General features: G+C 48.6%; 1 protein-coding gene across 1 annotated transcript in view; it reads right to left on the bottom strand.

Annotated features, from left to right (window-relative positions):
- Positions 1-20,186, bottom strand: part of NAGK (N-acetylglucosamine kinase) — a 31,377-nt gene that overhangs the window by 6,422 nt on the left and 4,769 nt on the right. Inside the window, exons 2-5 of the mRNA XM_053587306.1 lie at positions 3,707-4,154; positions 1,414-1,498; positions 1,161-1,259; positions 201-342 (exon numbers count right to left, since the gene is read on the bottom strand). Coding sequence (XP_053443281.1) covers positions 201-342; positions 1,161-1,259; positions 1,414-1,498; positions 3,707-3,735 — 355 coding nt within the window. The 5' untranslated portion in view covers positions 3,736-4,154. The remainder of the gene's footprint in view (positions 1-200; positions 343-1,160; positions 1,260-1,413; positions 1,499-3,706; positions 4,155-20,186) is intronic.

Below are 20,186 nucleotides of genomic sequence, written 5' to 3'. Positions count from 1 at the left end.
TATCAAGACACCTTTCCTGCCCTCCCTCCTTCTGCCTGGTCCTTGCTTTAGCAGGAACGTAAACTAATGAAAGGCGAGTCAAGGGCATATGACAGAAGCTGCCTTCCAGATATCTGCAAGATAAGTTTTTACCAGTTATGTCCAAGGGGCTTTCCCAAGAAAACCAGTTCTCAGTCTCATCCCTCCCTCCACCTCCTCACCATCCGGCGTAGCTGTGGCGATGGAGCCGGCGGCGTCGGTGGTGATTAGGTAGCTTTCACTCAGGTAGGGAAATCGGTCCCTCAGCTCCTCCATCAGGATCCTCACCGCATTCTCCTGATCCCCACCGCTCAGGGATAGGCCCTAGGCCATGCAGGAGGTGAGCCAGCGTGCAGAGCCCTGGACCCAGCTCTGCTCAGCCCCTCCCCTCTTGCTGTCTGACTCCTGCTCTCCACACCTGGCCACGTCCTACTCATTCAGCACCAGTTCTCCTGCCACCCCACACAAGGGCCCCTCAGAAGGCTGTGGCTGCAAGAATTGGGACTAGGGATGGACACGGTAAGATGGGATTCAAAAATGCCAGGCTTGGAACGTGGGAGGACAGTAGAGCTCTCAAGAAAAGACCAGGCAGAAGAGCGAGGTGAGGGGAGACAGGGAGATGAAGAGAGAAGCTTAGTTTGGAGTACTTGGTGTCTGGCTATGACTGCAGAGCATCTCACTGGTATGTCCAGGGAGTAACCAGAGCTACAGCAACTTGGAAGCTCTGAGTTGGAAATAAAAATAACAATAGCTAACATTTAATAAATGCATATGGGTCAGCTCTATACTAACCATGTGGAGACAGACCATATCATTTTACTTTCCCAACAACTCTGAAGTAGCTACTACTACCAACATTTTCCAAATGAAGAACTGAGGCTTAGAGACAGGAAGTAACCTATTTAAGGTCACACAGATGTTAAGTGGCAAAGCCAGGATTCAAACCAGGGTCTCAGTACCTCTGCAAAGCCCTGTACTCTTCCAACACATTTGTGGCTTGTAGGTTACAACTGAAGCCAATAGAGTGGGTGAGATTATGAGAGTTTTTGATACCAAGGTCACCAAACTCATCTAGTCCAAATTTGGCTACCATTCTCCAGTGTTGCTTATGGTTTAATTCCTGGGTTCTACCCCAGACTCACCAAGCTTCGTAGAGGTACCAGAGGATCCACCCCTGCTTTCCGTTTGGCCGTGTTCACCATCTCGTTGATCCGCTCCACACACTTGTCTGTCCCGATCAGCTGGCCCCAATCAAGGGAAGGAGGAGTTACAAAAGCTTACAGGACCTGTTTTGCCCCTACCAGCTGTTCTATGAGCCCCAGCCACCACCTCAACAGGAGTGACAGAGAATAGGATCAGAACCAAGCCCTCTGGTCCCCTTAGTGTAGCTTTTACCCAGTGGTTTGTGCTCAGTCCATCTGCTTCTGCCAGGATCTGTCCATCCTCCGAGAGTAAAAGGACCTTGGACTGTGTGCCTCCCCTACAGAACACAAGAGGGCACTCAGTCCTGCTAAGAAAAATCTATGACAGCGGAGACAGCTTCAGCAAACCCAAACCCACCTCTGTGGTTTGGTGTTTGCTGTGCTCTTTAACTGAAACATAGTTCTTATTCATCTTCCCTTGGGGATGTCTTACTTATTCTGCAATACCCTCCTCATATATCACCTAGCCCTTGAAACCTTTTCTAATGTGTGGCCTACCCCCCTCCCAAATTAGTTAAGGCTCCATTAGTTAAGCCTTCACAGTGCCTCCGAAGCTATTAAGACTCCCCTACAGTAGGGTGGTGCCTGTGGCTCAGTGAGTAGGGCACCGGCCCCATATGCCGAGGGTGGCGGGTTCAAACCCAGCCCCGGCCAAACTGCAACAAAACAATAGCCGGGCGTTGTGGCGGGCGCCTGTGGTCCCAGCTACTCAGGAGGCTGAGGCAGGAGAATCGCCTAAACCCAGGAGTTGGAGGTTGCTGTGAGCCGTGTGACACCACGGCACTCTACCGAGGACAATAAAGTGAGACTCTGTCTCTACAAAAAAAAAAGACTCCCCTACAGTAAGAGTGAGCCCAATTGTTTTGTGTCTGCCTTTCACTAGACTATGTGCGCACTGGATCATTTATCTGTCCTCAGAATAGGCAACACTCAGTAAACCACTCAGTAAAGAAAATGGTACATCTTTCTGCTTATCTCACAATGGCCAAAAGCTGCTTTTCAAGATCCAGCTCCAGCTGCCTAGGCCTTCAAGACACCCTTGTGAGAAATGCTTACATGGCGGGGAGAGCTTATACATACTTAAGCAACTAAACTCTCAAATGGTGGTTAGTGGGGGAGATGGTAGTATAGGGGAAGAAATGTGATGGTGGGATGTATGTTTCCTTATTGATCAGTACTTTTAGGAATGGCAGAAGAGGAACCTGAAGACCTGCTGATCAAATTTAAAGATGACATGATGTTTCAAGGGACAGTTAATGCACGAGGTGGCAGACTCAACATCCAAAAAGAATCTCTTGACAAACTGGAAGTGGGTCATATCTTATAGATAACTATAACAAGGAAGAATGCAAACTCCTATGCCTAGTTTATTTTTTAAAAGTGATACGGATATAGGATGGGGGAGATCAATGAGTTTGTGTGAAAAGACTTTGGGGTGGGCAGCGCCTGTGGCTCAGTGAGTAGGGTGCCGGCCCCATATACCAGCCCCATATACCGAGGATGGTGGGTTCAAACCCAGCCCCGCCCAAATTGCAACAAAAAAATAGCGGGGCGTTGTGGCAGGCGCCTGTAGTCCCAGCACTTGGGAGGCTGAGGCAAGAGAATCGCCTAAACCCAGGAGTTGGAGGTTGCTGTGAGCTGTGATGCCATGGCACTCTACCGAGGGTGATAAAGTAAAACTGTCTCTATAAAAAAAAAAGAAAAGAGAAAAGAAAAGACTTTGGGGTCTGTGAGTCAGCAATGAGATGTGGCTGCCAGAGAAGTAAATCCAATCTCAGATTCCAAGGTATAGTATCCTGAGGGGACAGCCACCCTATATTAAGCCCCGATTTGACACACCAAGGTTCACAAAAAGTTGTTACTGGCAGGGACTTGGTGATCACCTTGTTCAGCCTTATCCTGCCCACTGTCATATCCAGATGTAGAGCTATTACAAGTTTCTGAACAGGCAAAATGCAAGAACAGAAGGTTCAATCTAGGGTGAGAAGCAGGAATGGAGGAATTTCAGGCTTCAGAACAAGTGAGAATTCTGGCTCGGAGCTGCTCCATCTCCCAGACACTCCCTGCAACGACCTTCTTCCCAGCTTAAGCCCCACCCCCACTCCCCACCAGCAACTTCACACCTGACACCTGTTCTGCAAAACTTTCCCCGGGGTGAAGAGAGGAAAAAGAGTTGTTTCTGCGGAGTGGGTCGTTCGTGAAAGAAAGGGCGTGGTTCCGCCGTGAAACACAAAAGACACAACCCCCCCCGCCCCGGGTGTGGCAGCAGCATGCTCAGAGCCTCTGCAAGCATAACAACCGCGAGCACAAGGGTGCTTCGGAGCATGCACACGCCTCTCCTCTGTAGGGCCTCCAAGCCCCAAATCCCAAAGTGGCAGGACTCTGAGGCGCGATGCCACCAGTCTGCCAGCCTGGCCATATCCTTCCACCCCACCTTCAGGCCTGGGATGCCCCAGGGCGCCCCTCCCTTCCGGGACCGCACTCACCCCTCTACTCCCCCGTAGAGCGCAGCCATACTACTGCCACTGCCGCCGCCGATTCCTTCACTCCCTACAGCCGCTCCCTCTAGCCTGCTCGGCACCGCCCTGCGTCACGTGACCGCTTGGCCAGTCAGGCTGACTTCTACTGCGCGTGCTCCGGGCATGGCACGTGACCCTCACTGGTCCCAGGATGGCCAGGGTTGGGACTCACCTCTGGGTTGGATGAGTGCTGTCCGCACCGGCTCCTGCCGAACCCGCTCCGCCCCTCCCCACCCTGAGCCTGCTTCCCAAGCGGGGGAACCACAAAGGGATGTTGGGGTTGGACCCTCTGAATACTTCACTGCCTTGCCCGCCACTCAGCTCCCGGAAGTTGCTGGCAGCCCGCCTGGCGCATGCGCATTGCCTTTGAGCCGCGTAGGTGTGACCCGCACGGTGACAGAGGCTCGGCCGGACCCTGCGGGAATGTGGGATTGGAGAGCTGCGCGCGCAAACCTAGGCACCCTACCCCTCCCCGGTGACACTGAACATTACGGTAGTTTCTGCAAGAATCACCGTAATGTTTAATGACACATCTGCTTGGCGATGGAAAAGTCCCACGTACACCGGCGCAGATTTTTACACTGTGCTGGTGTGAATATTCAGAACCAAGAGGAGCTAGAAGTCGGTTTGGAAAGAAGAAAAGCCTCCAGGCTGTCCTGGCGGCTCTGAGAGGGAACGTTCAGCTATTACTGCGCACTCGCTTTAGTTCTTTTTGGAGGCTATTTGCGGGGAACATAGACTACCTGCAAACTAGCAGATATGGTTTTAGAAGTTTTTAGTTCCTTTCCACCCTTCACCCCGCACCATTTCCTTGCAGTGCATCAAGAAAGGGAATGGGCATCCGACGGGAGAAAATACTGGCCAAGTGTGGGAGCCAAGCTGGGGTTTCTGCGGCGCTTCCCCCGGGCAATTCTGGGAGGGCCGCCAGCTGCTCCTGGCTTAGTTTCGGGAACGTCAGCTAACTTATTCCCTAATTCTGGATCCTCCTTGACTACCAGCATCTTGTAGAGAAATCCTGGACTAAGATTCTTCTTCCCTGATAGCCACCTGGGTCTGATTATGCTTTAGCATGAAAATTTGTCGTACCGTGTGTTGTTTAAACTCTGCTTCACTTCCTACCTACTTACCTGGAACGCTGAAGCAGTAAGTGTTAACTCACAAAAGTAAAAAGTAAATCACTACATAATAGAGAATATTAGCGATGAAGGTAGGATTTTTTTATGCTCACCTGTGGTATTTTCATTCATAGCACATCAGAACTGAAAGGTATTTAATCCAACACACATGTTTTTAGAATAAGAGAACTATTTTCTGGCGGGTTTTTTTTTTTTTTTTGAGACAGTCTCATTTCGTCACCCTTAGTAGCGTGCTGTGATGTCATAGCTCACAGCAACCTCAAATTCCTGGGTTCAAGCGATCCTCTTTTCTAAGTAGCTGGGACTAAGGGCGCCCACCACAATGCCCAGCTATTTTTTTTTTTAAGAGACAGGGTCTTGCTCAGGCTGGTCTCAAACTCGTGAGCTTAGGCAATCCACCCGCCTGGGCCTCCCAGAGTGCTAGGATTACAGGCATAAACCACGGCTTCTGACTTGGTGGGTTTAAACTGGGCAGGATTTTTGGAGGAGACAAGATTGTAGGTGGAGTTTGGAAGCACTGCTGCTTTCCTGCAATGAGCCTTCCGACCTATAAGTATGATAATATTTGTGTTTCCCTTTGTATTGGTTGATTAGGGGGAAAAGCAAAAAGGGAAAGTGCCTGGTTCAAGGACAAGATTTGAGTTCACCGTGTATTAGCTGGATGGTCTTAGGTGAATTACACGTAATTATTGCTGCTTCTCTAACAAAAATGATAAACATTCACCTACCAGAGCTAATGTGAAATTTAAATACCGAAAGAGTTTTGAAAGAAACCCTAAAGAACTTCATAGATCTTATCTTTATATTAGTAGTGTGTGCAGTCCTACACAGTATCCACATATGACTATGAGCAACTTGAAATGTGGCTAGTCCAAAATGAGGTGCTATTAGTGTAATATACACACAGGATTTCAAAGACAGTACCATAAGAAAAAGAATGTAAAATACTTCATTAATAATGTTTATATGAATTACATTTGGAAATACAACATTTGAAGGTATAGTGGATTAAAATTATAGACTATTGGGGGTGGCGCCTGTGGCTCAGTGAGTAGGGCACCGGCCCCATATGCCGAGGGTGGCGGGTTCAAACCCAGCCCCAGCCAAACTGCAACAAAAAAATAGCCGGGCGTTGTGGCGGGTGCCTGTAGTCCCAGCTGCTGGGGAGGCTGAGGCAAGAGAATCGCGTAAGCCAAAGAGTTAGAGGTTGCTGTGAGCCGTGTGACGCCACGGAACTCTACCCGAGGGTGGTACAGTGAGACTCTGTCTCTACAAAATAAATAAATAAATAAAAATAAAATTATAGACTATTAATTTTCCTGGTCTTTAAAAAATAATCTTTTAAACACATTAATTGCCATACAAGTTGTTTTTAACATATGCTAGTTTTTTGTTGTTGTTGTTTTGGAGACAAGAGTTTCAAGCTGTTGCCCTGGGTAGAGTGCCATGGCGTCACAGCTCACAGCAACCTCAAACTCTTGGGCTTAAGTGATTCTCTTGCCTCAGCCTCCCCAGTAGCTGGGACTACAGGTGCCTGTCACAATGCCTGGCTGTTTTGTTGGTGTTGTTGCAGTTGTCGTTATTTTAGCTGGCCCAGGCTGGGTTCGAACCCGCCATCCTCAGTGTATGTGAACAGCGACCTACCCACTGAGCTACGGGTGCTGCCCTTAACTTATGCTAGTTTTGAGTCAAGGGCCTCATGAAGCATTTATACCTCACAAGTGTCAACCTGTCTTGACCTCAATGTGTTAAATGTAGCTGCTAGGCTATTTAAAATTACACATGAAGATTATATTTGTGGCTTCCATTATATTTCTGTTACATAGTGCTGTTCTGTATCTTGTCTCCTCCCCATCTGGGCCAGAATATCTCTACATCACTGAGTGCCTATTCAGGAAATAAATAATGGCCAAATGATTGATTTAAAGAAGAACATGGCATTGAATAAAAGAAATAATAATAATATACGTGTGTTGTACCTTGTAATTCTATAAAGCTATTTCATGTTCTCTTGTTTGATTATCCTAAAATCTTTATGAGAATTACAGAGATTTCTAACTACATAGTGCAAGTCCAGAAACTGAAGTTCTGAAACCAAAATGAGTAGTAGGCTCACACAAATACTAGATGTTGCTTATTATGTGTATGGGTAGATGCTGTAATGGGAAGGAAATAAAGATGTTGCAATATAGGAGGGTATAACTGCTTGCCCTGGCTTGCAACATCCCAGCAGCTACTCCCATGATGCTCAAGAGGTTGATAAAGTTCAGAACCTACAAACTACAGTCTTCTTCTCTGTCTTCTCTACTCTGTCCACATGACCCCAAAGAGGACACAGTGGGGAAGGGGGGCTCTTAAGAGGGACAATGGAAAAAGCCTTCTCTCCCAAATCCACTTACAGTTTTAAGGCGAAAGGCTTTTGGTCCCAAAGTCCACCACAGATCATGTTGACTTAGTTCATGAAATATAGTCACATCACCCACCACAGTATTTCTAGGGCTAACCTCAGTACCAGGCACTTGATAGGAACTCCATAAATATTAATAGCTTTAAGAGTGCTTATAAACTATAATGCACTGCACCACAAAAACGAGTAGTTGTGCCCCACTGTGAACTAAAGAAGGGAGCAAGTGAAGACCATGGCACAAACAATTTTCAGAACAGATTAGGGAGAGAAAGACATAGAAAAAAGAAGTGAAATTTTGAACTGAAGAAGCAGGAGTTGCACAGGAGGTTAGGGGGGCCTCAAAAGGATCTAGCCCTAATCTGTCTTGTGTTAGGAGTTACCAGTACTTGTGTGACCTTGGCACTGTGCTTTAAAATAATTAACCTGGCAGGTTCCATTTAGTGGGACAAATGTAAAGGAGACTCAGAGAAAGGAGGCATTTAAAAGGCTGGGCATTATCTCTAATCATACAGGACAAAAACAAACAAAAAGCAAAACAAAACCTTAAAAAGGCTGGGCAATGGCCCTGGCAAGAGATAAAACAAGTGATAGGAAACAGGACAGAGCAGGAGTCACAGGGAGGGATCCATAGGGAAGTCATGCTGATGTCACCCGCTGTTGATCTGAGATGAGGAAGGGGAGAAAGGCTGGAGTTAACTCAGTGAGAGACGTGAAGGGTGGAGGACTCTGGAGCTGGTAGCTGCAAGGCAAAGGAAGGGGTCTTCCATACCTATAAGACTGCCAAGACCAATCTTGGGATGCTGGGTCTCCAGAGCACAGAAGCATGTGTAGACAATGGCATAAACGCTGCCCTCCAAGTCTCTTCAGCCATGTGAAGGAAGGAGATGGAAAAGAGGGATTTTATCTACCTTTACCTGAAATTGTTCTGAAGGGAATAGGGCCTCAGGCCAGGGCAGCAACCTATCAAATCTGGCTGGTTTATTCTCTCTTCTTTCCTAAGCACATGGGTGTCTATGTTTGAATTTATATGCATGTTTTGGCCCGTATCAATCCATAGGTAGGTTTGTACATATTTATTATGCATATATATCAGAGATTTAATGACCTTTGGTATTTTTCTGTACTAATGTGTCTACAGAATTGGAATTAACATTTCAATTCTCAAACTGCAAATCTGGACACCTTTGGGTAGATGCATAAATACACACATGTCACTTGTGCTGGAGATGGGTCATATTGCTCTCAAAGACCCAGTTTTGTACATAACTCTGCAGCTTCCATTTGGTGGTATCATGTTAGTAGCTGTAAATTCCCATAGTAGGAATATTTATACCACAGAAATCAGTAACTGCTACCATCAGGGTGTTGTTAATGTTGTTTTCCAAAAGCTGGTCATAAATTTTATGCAGGTAAGAATGTCTGTGGGCTGGGCGTATCAGTGAATAAGTACATACTGTATGTGAAAGTGTGTACCTATCTAGTCAGTCCAATTTTTTATAGACTATAAACTCAGGGGAACAAAAATGTAACTTTTCCTACAACTAGAGTTCTGTCTCAATCCTCCACTCTCCCTAATTGCAAGACACTTAATCTAATCCCTTATAGGTGAACTCTGTTGTTTCACCTTTCAACTCTGATCTAACACTTGTCCTCCTCTTGGCTCCCCAGGGTGACATGGGAGGGCCAGGGTTAAACAGTGCTGCATAGCAGTGAGGAGGGGCATCCCCTGGCATCTGATGAGATGTGCAGTCTGGGCACTTTGGTCATTGGTATCTGGAATGCTGATATCTCCTGAGATTCCCCAAACCCTAGGAACCCAAGTGCCAGTTGCCTGATCTGCTCTGATATTTTGGGAACCTATACTCTTGTCAGATAGCAGGGGTGTTTAAATCTCCCTCTTCCTAAGCTTCTGGGCTCTTCCTCCAGGAATTAGAAAAAAGAGAAGCAGCATTATATTGCCTATCTACACAACACCCTGTAAGGTACAAGATTTGTCCATTTCATAAGCGCAGAAGTGCTCAGTAGTTACAAGCCTCTCTGACTATACCTTTTCCACTCTAGCAGACTACCATAATCCCTGTGAATTACAGGCACTTAGCACACGGTTTTGGACATGATGGGTTAGAACATTGGTGCTAGAATAACCATAGAATTCTCAATTCCATCATTGGACCCTTCATCAACCATTACCACTCCTATGCTGTAGTATAGCAGAAAATCCCAAAATAAGTATTTATGGAGAAAGGGCTGTGAAGTTGAACCAAAATAAATTCTATGCAATGTAAAGCCAGTGGGATAAGTTTCACAGATCTCCACGCCCCAGTCTGTCTTATCCCTTTATCAGGAGTTGGTGCTCTTTGCTTATAGCTGGAACCCTGGATCCAGAACTCTCTGAGCTAACAAACATTATGTGTACCAGGATAGAGGGGCAAAGAACTCAGGGTAGCGGGGCAAATCCTCCCAGAACAGACCTTTTCTGGAAAAGATCTCAGAAGTCCTGCTGCAAGGGATGATGGGCAGGGGATGGAGGGCCCATTTCTTCCAGGCTCTTGCCTTGCCCATTCTGTATACGTGGGACTCATAGCCCCCCTTTTATAAAATTCTATTTCTTTTGCTAAAAATAAGTAATTGTAATTTTTCATTGAGACAATTGCGGATTTACATACAATTGTAAGAAATACTACAGAGCAGTTGGTTCCCCCAATGTTATGGTGACATCTGTACAACAATAGTATAGTATTACAACACAGATATTGACATAGATACAATCAATCTTTCAGATTTCTCCAGTTTTACCTGTACCCATTGTTGGGAGTATGTGTGTGTGTTTAGTTCTACACAGTTTTCTCATGTAGATTTGTGTATCCATCACCGCAGTCCAGACACAGAACTTGAATCCATCCCCACCTCCCTCCCTCCCTTTCCCAATCACTACTTTGTTATCCATTTCTAAAATTGTGTCACTTTAACATTGTTATATAGATGAAATCATTGAGTATTTACTTTTTTTTTTTTTTTTTTGTAGAGACAGTCTCACTTTACCACCCTCGGTAGAGTGCTATGACATCACAGCTCACAGCAACCTCCAGCTCTGGGGCTTCCACGATTTTCCTGCCTCAGCCTCCCAAGCAGCTGGGACTACAGGCGCCCGCCACAACGCCCAGCTATTTTTTGGTTGCAGTTCAGCCGGGGCTGGGTTTGAACCCGCCACCCTCGGTATATGGAGCCGGCGCCCTACTCACTGAGCCACAGGCGCTGCCCATGTACTTTTTTTTCTTAACCAGCATAATTCTCTGGAGATTCATCCAACTTGTCAACATGTCTGAGTGGTCAATTTTTTTTCATTGCTGAGTAGTATTCTATGGAATGGATGAAGTATATTTCTTCTTAGTGAAATATTCACACGTACAAAACTCTATATGCTATGCATGAAGGTTACAAAATCATGGCTCCTGATCTTAAACCTGGAGCCTCACAGAAGACCGTGGCAAATGAGGAAAAAGTGTTTTGGCATCAACCCTTGAGCCTTTGTGGGTGTGTATCCCTCCTCAGCCCAGAGGAACTATATTCTAGGGAAGGGGCTGAGAAGAACCCAGTCCCTCCTGGGACTGTGGAGGACCACAGGATGGAGGGAGAAGGTAGACCAGGCTGAGGTCGGGCTAGTGCCTATGTACCCCTGAGCCTCTCTTTATGCTCAAATCTCTTGTGGGGAAAGACAGAATGGACAGTTGGCTGTTGGGAGGAGCTGGGTAGAGAGACCCTTCTCAGAACAGGTCACCACTTGTCAATTACTAGCTGTTGCCAAGGAATGGGCCAGTTGTAGAATCAGGCCTCTGCCAAGAAGGCTCCCTGGAGGAGGTGGGAATGCAGGAAATTTTTTCCCAGATCCTGGAACAAAACCTGCTGGGATCCCCTAGCAGACGCTGTCTTTTGGGCATGTGGTAAGAAGCCCAAGCCTAGGACTGAGTCAGGGCTTCTGGGAGGGCTCGTGCTGAGAGAAGGGACAGTTCTGGCCAGGGTGGAGAACAGGGTTGGGGAGAGAAGGAGGGAAGCAGAATTTTGGAGACTTGCTTCAGAGCAGGCAGCTGTCCCCACTGGCTTTGCCACTCTCTACCAGGTTCCCAAAGGACTCAACTTCCAGCCTGAGCTCCTTCCTCCCAGAATCTTGAGAGTCTTCAGCCTGCCTCTCCAACAGTTGCATGTGTCTGTGTGAGAGACAGCTTGTTGCCAACTGAGCTGGTCCTCTCAGGACCTTTCTGAGGAAGGGCCTCTTACTGACTCTCTGGAGTGGAGGGATGAGAAAGGGGAGCTGGGAGCATCAGGAGCATCAGAAAAGGAGTTAGAATGGACTGGAGCAATCAGGAAGGCATCCTGGAGGCAGGGGTGTTACCTGGGTCTTGAAAGACTAGTAAGAACTGGATTGACAAAAAGTTGGACCAGGAAGGGAACTTGGAGTGAAGCGAGGGTGGGAATGGAGAAGGAGCTTGTGCTGGAGGCAGAGGGAAAGACTGGACAGGGCTCTTACAGTGTTTCAGAGTCATGACTCAGAGTGTTGTGTGCAGTGGTGGCTAGGGCCAGCCAGCTTTCCTTCCCTTCTGTACCTGCCCAGGAGACCAAGACGACCTGACCTACAGCCAAGAGACAGGACAGAAGGAAGAGGAAGTGCTGGCCAGTAACTTAATTAATGAAAACAGTCCTTTCACATGGTGCCCTGCCTGTCTCAGAGTAGCCCTTGGCTACCTGGAGCCAATCTGGGCTATTCCAGCACCTGCTAAGGTTAATGAGACCTATGGTCTGGTTATTCAGGACTGAGGGAGGCCTTGGGCCATATTGGACATTGTACTTTCAGTTTTTTTTTTCTGTTGTTGTTGTTGGTACAGTTTGGCCAGGGCTCAAACCCACCACCCTCGGTATATGGGGCCAGCACCCTACTCACTGACCCACAGGCACCGCCCAGTACTTTCAGACTGGGAACATGGTGATACAACTTGAGTAGTTTTAGGAAGAGAAATGTTCAGTTTTCAGTTTTATAGAATTATCTTCCAATAACTGAAGAGGGCAGGAATTACATATTACTGCAAACAATAAAGTGAGGAATTACTCCATAGATCAATTCTATAGCGTTTCTCAAGCAGCGTTCTCTTGGGAGATGTTAATTGATACTTCTAGAACAAAGTTCTTGTGATCCTTGGGAACTCTGAGTCTTCTTTTTTTTTTTTTTTGTGGAGACAGAGTCTCACTGTACCACCCTCAGGTAGAGTGCCACGGCTCACAGCAACCTCTAACTCTTGGGCTTACGCGATTCTCTTGCCTCAGCCTCCCAAGCAGCTGGGACTGCAGGCGCCTGCCACAACACCCGGCTATTTCTTTTTGTTGCAGTTTGGCTGGGGCTGGGTTTGAACCCGCCACCCTTGGCATATGGGGCCGGCGCCCTACTCACTGAACCACAGGCACCGCCCCCAGGAACTCCAAGTCTTCTAAAATCCACCTGCCCTACCCTTACCCTGGAGAGTCACAGTGCCCATCAGTACAGTGAGGCTCAGAAAAGCCACAAAGGAGAGAAACCTGTTTAGTCCTGATTTGGGTTTGGAAAAATTGTGAAGGTGTATGAGTTGGGTTCTGGAGGGGAGTGTGCACCCCCATAGGAAGCCGGGTCTTGAGCTTTCTTGTGGCCCAGGAACTATCTCCCTCTCCACCCTCAAGGGAGGAAGGTCACATAAACCAGTGCCCACTAAGGGTCCCTGGCTTGGCTAAGGAAAAGCCACTTGGCCTTCCCTGGAAGGATGTGATGGTAGGTGAGCCGGGTTAGCTGCTCAACCCCCACAGTAGTCCCTGGAAAATCCTCAGCAGCAGGGTCAGGGGTATGACACCATCAAGTGTAGGGACCTGACAGATGGACATTAGGATGGATCAATTGTACGTCCCAGTTAGCAGTGCTTCCCCCACCCTTCAGGACCCTGCCCCTCTCTTAGCCCCCTAATTAAGGATGTGCACTCTGCAAGAATCCCTGAGAGAGAGCAAGGACTGACCCAGAGGAGTGTCCTTCTAAGGGGGGCATTTGAGGTATTGTGACAGGTCATCATAGATACCTGGGCTTGTGCCCTTCCTTACACCCGTTATCACACTGTGCCCCTGGCCAACTTCCCACCTGGAGGCCAGTCCCATCGCTGCTCTCTCCCAAAACTGAGTGGGGTTGGGCCACCGTCAGAAAGCCTGGCTGGCCCAGTTGGTCCCTTGTGGCCAGGCATGTACGGTTCAGTGGCATGCTGAGGACTAAGCAGAGGCGACAGCAGCGCCTTTCCTGAGACAAGTGGGAAGAAGGTATCAGCCATGGCTGACCGAGCGGTGACCCAAGGCCCAACACAGAGCCAATTAGCAGCCACCACAATGGTGGTGGGCTTGCTGCAGCTTCCACAGGAGGTCCCATGTGCAACTGGCGTGTCAGACCAAGTTAGCACCAGGAGGGCTGAGTGGAGTCTGACTGAAGGCTGCCTGAATGGGAGAATGTGGGTGATAACACCTCCCCCAGGCTCTGGGGAGCTGAGCCAAATGAGACATGCAAGTATGCTGCCTCTGCCCGAGCCTGTGCTGCTGTGTGTATGTGTGCGCACGTGTTTGTCGCATAGGACTTGTGTGCTGGTTGCATGCATGTGCCTGCTCATATTTGTTGAGCATACTTAATGCTTGCCTGCTTTGTACTGGGAACTCTAGGACTAAATGAGTAAGTCTCTGCCCCCATGGAGCTTACATTCTTGTGGGAGAAGCAGAAAATAAATAAACATCTACTGTGTTGTGCAGTAAGTGCTATGAGGAAAGGTAAAGCAGGGAACGGGACGGGAGTTGCTATTTAGCAGGTATGATCAGGGAGGGCTTCTCTAGCAGGTGATCTTGGCCTGACTGATGAGCAGGCAGCCTGCTGAATATCTGGAAGAGGAGGGCTGTATGCAGAGCAGGGCCAGAATGAGAGGAGCTGGAATTCTATTCTGCTGCCTGCATGTGTGTGGTGTGGACAGGAAGAAAAGGGAGATAGCAAAGCCAGGGTGGCATTTGAAAGCCCAGACAGGGGGATAGCCCTCAGTAAGAACTTACCTGCCTTCCTCAGCTCTAAGTCTAATCCTACCTCCCAGCACAGATCACCTGGGACTATCCCCAGTGGGCACCCCCAGCTGTGCTGCTCCAACTGTGTCTACAAGATGCCCAGCTCCAAGGATGCCAGGAAGAGCAACCAGGACTCACATAGCTCCCCAGGGTCGGGACTTGGGACCAGAGCCTGAACCTGGCCTTGAAGCTGTACTCCAGTGGCCAGAGGCACAGCTGCTCTTATGCCCTGAGGCACAGGACCCACTGGCAGATGGTGGGATGAGCCTGCCTAGTGGCCTATAGGAGACACCAGCCAGCTCTCTCAGCTCAGACCTTTCCCTAGGAGTCAGAGGCCTCAATTTCAGGCATGTGCAGTGACCAGAGCTAGGCTTTGGGAAAGCTAGGAGGCCTTTTCTGCCCTCACTGCCCTGGCAACCTTCTCTCCATGGAAGGGGCAGACACCTTTGCCTTCCATCTTCAAACCCCACAGCCCTAGGACAGGGAGCCTCTTAGGCCCAGGGAAAGGGAAGGTGAGTGGGCCTTCCTTCAGGTGGCCTCAAGGAAAAGTTGGTTGGGTGCAAACAAATGTAGGTAGGATGGGTGCAAAAAACCGTTGTCATCAAAGACTGACCTTGACTAGGGAAGATTGATTTGGGTGTCTCAGGAGGATATCAGGTGTGAAGCCCATGTTTGTGGGTCTGACTGGACATATGTGTATTTGGTGCCTGTGACAGTGGGGTGGCTTCCTGCTTGCTTATGTCTATGAGTGAGTCCTCATGTGCCTCTGTGCCTGTATGGCTAGGGCTCCCGCACTGCCAGCACAGCACGCCTCTCCATGCGTGTGCCTTTCGGGGTGTGAGTGTGAGATGTCTTGAGGTTTGTCTCTTGTCAGCCTTTAAAGTCTCTAACACCCTGTTCCCTGGCCTCACCCTGAGGCTCTCGAGAGAGAAGCTGCCTGTTCGACTCTCGTCAAGGCTGCAGATGGAGATGACAAGGAGGCTTGAGCGGCTCTTGGGAGACATAGTTCTGCTGCTATTGGTTGGCAGAGGTTTGCATTTAGCTTTATCTTCACTGTTGTCTTATACACGCACACACACACTCCATACAGCCAGCCATGCCAGCAGTCCTAAAATTAGTCACACATTGATTCTGGCCTCTTACTGATCTCTGGCTGTGGTTTCAGACTCACATCACCACTGTTTCCCCCCAAGGTGCATGGAGGGTGGTGGTGAGCAAAGGCAGGCAGGTTGACTGGGGCAAGCAGGTCATCTGCTGAGCAGGGCTCAGAGATTTCAGGGATGAAGTTAAAAGGTAATCTACCACCAATGAACTGATCGGTTCCATCAGCCACAGCTGCATGTGTGTGAGAGGAGGCTTGCCCCCCTCCAACCTGATTCTTCTTCTTCTGTTTTTTTTTTTTTTTTTTTTTTTGCAGTTTTTGGTCAGGGCCAGGTTTGAACCCACCAACTCTGGTATATGGGGCTGGCACCCTACTCCTTTGAGCCACAGGTGCCACCCTAACCTGATTCTTCAAAGGATGAGCCCCTTACTGACTGTCTGGAGTAGAGGAGTGAGTGATGGGGGCTGGGAGCACCCACTGGTGCAGGAGCTTCTGAGCATCATGCCTAGCTCAATGTTTGGCCAGGGTGAATAGACCTGGGGTCTCACAGACTAGCTGGTGAGGCAAGGTGTAAACTCCTCACTCACTGGCTGGTGAGGCAAGGTGTAAATGAGAAGCAAAAGAAGTCACAAGGAGGCAGGGAGTGAGTCTGATGAGGACTGTGGATGCCGAGTACAAATAGGAAGCTAGAGAAACAAGGGTTAGAATGGATCAGAGCAGTCAGGGAGGCTTCCTGGAGACAGAGGTGTTGAAAGACTGGTAAACTGGGCAGAAAGAAAGGGCAGGAAGGGCACTTGGAATGAAGTAAGTTTGGGTATAGGAGGGGATTGTGCAAGAGGCAGGGTCAGAGTTATGACCAGAGTGTTGTGCATGTGTTTGGTGGATAGGGCTGGGAGGAAGCGAGGAAGGAGGCAGGGCAGGACTGTCCATGCCTTTGGGCCCCTCCACTGGTGTCATCTCCACAGCTCTGTGAGAAAGGAGGAGGTGGGTGTTGGTACTCTCCTGAGCTCTTCTTTCCTAGGGCAGTGGTGCTGATCCTGGCTGCTCTGTGGAAATGAGGCTTGTTCTGTGGAAACAGAGGGACTTGAATAACTGCTGATGCTGGATCCCGTCTGAGGGAGTCTGATTCAGTTGTTCTGAGATAACTACAATGTGCAGCCAGGACTGAGAAACACTGGACTCAGATGATGAGGGGACAGTTGATGTAATTGGCTCTGGGACAGACAGAGCCCAAACTCTGGGTCAGTGTCTGCTGAGCCCTGAGAAATTCCTCCCCTGGGGGCACTTAGGACTCTTGAGTCACAGGAAACAGAAACTCAATCACAGTGCCTCACAGACCCCGAGGGTAGGGAGGCAGCCGGGATGGGAAGGCCTATGCCACAGCCCACTGACCATACCCTATTCGCATACATGGCTCAGACCCTCTGTCATAGACTGGCTTCCTCTGTCTCCATAAGACAGCACCCTGGGCCCACAAGCTGCCATTGTGGTGGCTCAGTGCCACACATTGCACAGGGGCAATCAGGTTCTCTCAGACCCCCTGAGGGAAAAACCTGTCTGACTGGTTTGGATCCACGATCCAGCCTTTTGAAGGATGTACTGTGACACTGCAGGGGCCGGCCCAGTAGGCAGGAAGGCTCTTGTGCCCTTGCCATACCGCTTCGTGCCAGGCCCTGTGTGCTGGGAACCCGGAACACAGAGATGAGCTCACTCCCACAGCCTTCTCTGGAAATATTTGAGCTGGGTTTTGAAACATGAATAGTAGGTTGCCAGGTAGAGAGGTGGGCAGGGGGTAATGGGTGGGCTGGGAGTCTGTGTCTGAGGCAAGCACCCCACAGAAAGAGAAAATACCTCCCAGCCCTCTCTTCGCTGTAGACATGGAGAATGAACATGCCCAGTCACAGAGGGACTCCAAGGGGGCTATCCTAAGTGCCATTTGAACTGGATCTGCATTGTGCTTCCCCCTTCTGCCATCACCCTGCCCCTAAATCGGATTTTCTTCCTCCAATAATTGTGCTGAGGCTGATAATGCAGACTTGTTCTGGTGTTTAAGGAGATTGGGTAGCAAACCCTTAGCTTACACATTACAATAATAATACACATTATTCCCCTCTAATAATCTGGCACAGGCACCCCTGGCAGATGCTGCCCATGGACAGAATATGCTGGCCAGGAAAGTTTGCAAAAGAGGGAGGAGACTGGTAAGGGGATGTGAAAGTGTTTCATACTAGGAATGTCTGTGAAAAGGTGAATGTGGTCCGGAGGAGACTTGGAGGGAGTGTGTGTGTGTATGTGTGCACGTGTGTGTGTGTGAAAAACACTTGAAGAGGGGATATTCTCAGGCAGTGTATCTCTGTGGTTAAGTGTGTGGGTGCTAGAAAGAGACTGGGGAAGGGGAAGGAAGACTGGGAACTGGGGCGATCAACTTGTCCCAGTTTGCTGGTGGCTTGCCTGGTTTCAGTGGCTAAAGTCTAGTGTCCTGACTATTATAGTATGGTTGTCACCTGACCTGAAACTTGCTAGCTATTCCCTGTGCCTCAGATTCCTCCTCTACAAAATGGGTACAAAAATAATACCTACTTCCTAGAATTTTTTTTTTTCAGACAGAGTCTCAAACACTCACCCTGGGTAGAGTGCTCTAGTGTCATAGCTCACAGCAACCTCCAACTCTTGGGTTCGAGGGATCCTCTTGCCTCAGTTTTTTTTATTTTTAGTAGAGACGGGGTCTTGCTTTTTGCTCAGGTTTGTTTCAAACTCATGAGCTCAAGCTATCCACCTGCCTTGGCCTCCCAGAGTATTAGGATTACAGGCGTGAGCCACCACACCTGGCCTTTTGCTTTAAAGAATTGTTGTAAGCTTTAAACAAGAGAATCTGTACAAAGGACCTAACTCAGTGCCTGACAAAAGCAAGTTCAACAAATAGTGGCTATTTATCATAATATTATATTAGATATATAGACTTTTTCTGGATAGTCTCAAGGGGAAAAACTGGATCAATCTGCTCAGCATAAAGAAAGATTTCGTTATAAATCAGGGGGTAGTGAGTTGCCAAGGTGTTCAAATACAGGCTGATGTTGGATCTGGTTCATGAAGTAAAAGAGAACTAGCTTCCTCTTGGTCTGGAAATTTCTTAGTCCTCTTATGTATTCAGTCTCACTGTCTTTTTTTCCCCTGAGGAGGAGAGCTGTACCTTTTCTTCTTATTAGAAATACTTGTCATGGGGGACCATCCAGAGCTGCTGCTTGAATAAAGACAGCGAGATACTCTAGACATGGTTGCAGTGATCTGCATGATGCTAATGACAGAAGTGAACATGAATGTCTCTTTACTGTCCTGGCTAATGGGGCTGCCTTGGGAGAGGAACTCCAAGCCCAGGTCCACTGGACCTCTGTTAGTCAACTGCTCTGCCTCCTCCTCCAGAGTGTGGACCAACTCTGCTCAGGGGCTCTGCTGTGGGTGAATGTGTGTCATAGCTCTGGTGTCATAGCTCACACTATACTGAGGGAGAGAGAGAGAGAAAGAAAGAGAGAGCGTGCAAGCATGGAGGGATACACAAGGGTCTTATGTGATGTGTGCATCAGAGTCCCAGACTGCTTCCCTCCCCCGCCTTACTCCTCCACATTCCCCAGCCTCACCCCCTTATCCCACTCCACCTCCTACACACGGCCCTCTCAGGCCTAGCAGTTTAGGTGAAGACAATGCTGAGAGGCAATTAATGGAGCCCTTTGATGTCTTGCCACTAGAAAGCTCTTTAACTCTGCCACCTGAGTGAAGGTCCCAGGCATATGACCATGCTGTGCAGCTATGGGGTGGGGCACAGGCATAGTATAGATAGACAAGGGTTGGGAAGCCTAGATTACCTGAACTCATAGATTACACAGATATAGCAGCATTAGTTTTCATTGTTTGTGGTTTGTCTCTTGATTAGAATTTTGGTCTGGCTAACCTGCCACAGAACTAAGATCTGAGAAGTGGGATGTCAAACAATAAACCTGCTGACTCCATGGACCATCACAGGAAACACCCCCCCCCCCCCGCCAATCATGTGGGGACATCCTGTGGTGATATAGTATGTGTGAGGAATATGGGGTCGGAGTGGATGTAACCCATCTCAAATCCTTCTGCCCCAACAGCAACAGATGAACAGCCCGGCTTTCGTCCTCACCAGCTCCTCTACTAACCACTGGAGGACAGTAGCCAACACAGCCAGGCAAAGGGAGTGTTCTGCAGACTACTGATGCTCTTGCCTCCTTATCTGTTTGTCTCCGACCTTCCCAGCCCCTAGGGATGTGCAGGACCCAGCGGTGTGTGCCGCTTAAACCACAGATCCAATTAAATGCCTGTCCCCAGCCTTGTGCACAGTGAATGTGTAAGTCTGTGAAAGTGAGTTAATAAAGAAACTGGAAAGGACCGGAGGTCACTAGAGGTGGCCAAAGCCAGAACCCTGGGGTTGTATTCATTAACTCTTGCAAGGATAAAGGTCCAGTGAGGAAGAGGAAAAGCTCAGGGTGCCAGCCAGCCTGCACAGAGATAAGGCAGGATCCAATCCCCTGGCCAAATGGCTGATAATGGCTAGGTAGGTAAAATCACCCTGCAAAGCCAGGTGACGTGAAGAGAACAGAGAAAACCACGTGGGTTCTGGAGCCAGACTGCTCCTTTATGTACTAGCTGTGTGACTTTGGACAAGGTATTGCAACTTTCCGT

Source organism: Nycticebus coucang, chromosome 4 (assembly GCF_027406575.1).
Source record: "Nycticebus coucang isolate mNycCou1 chromosome 4, mNycCou1.pri, whole genome shotgun sequence".
Lineage (NCBI taxonomy): Eukaryota > Metazoa > Chordata > Mammalia > Primates > Lorisidae > Nycticebus > Nycticebus coucang.
This window is presented reverse-complemented; position numbering and strand designations above follow the sequence as displayed.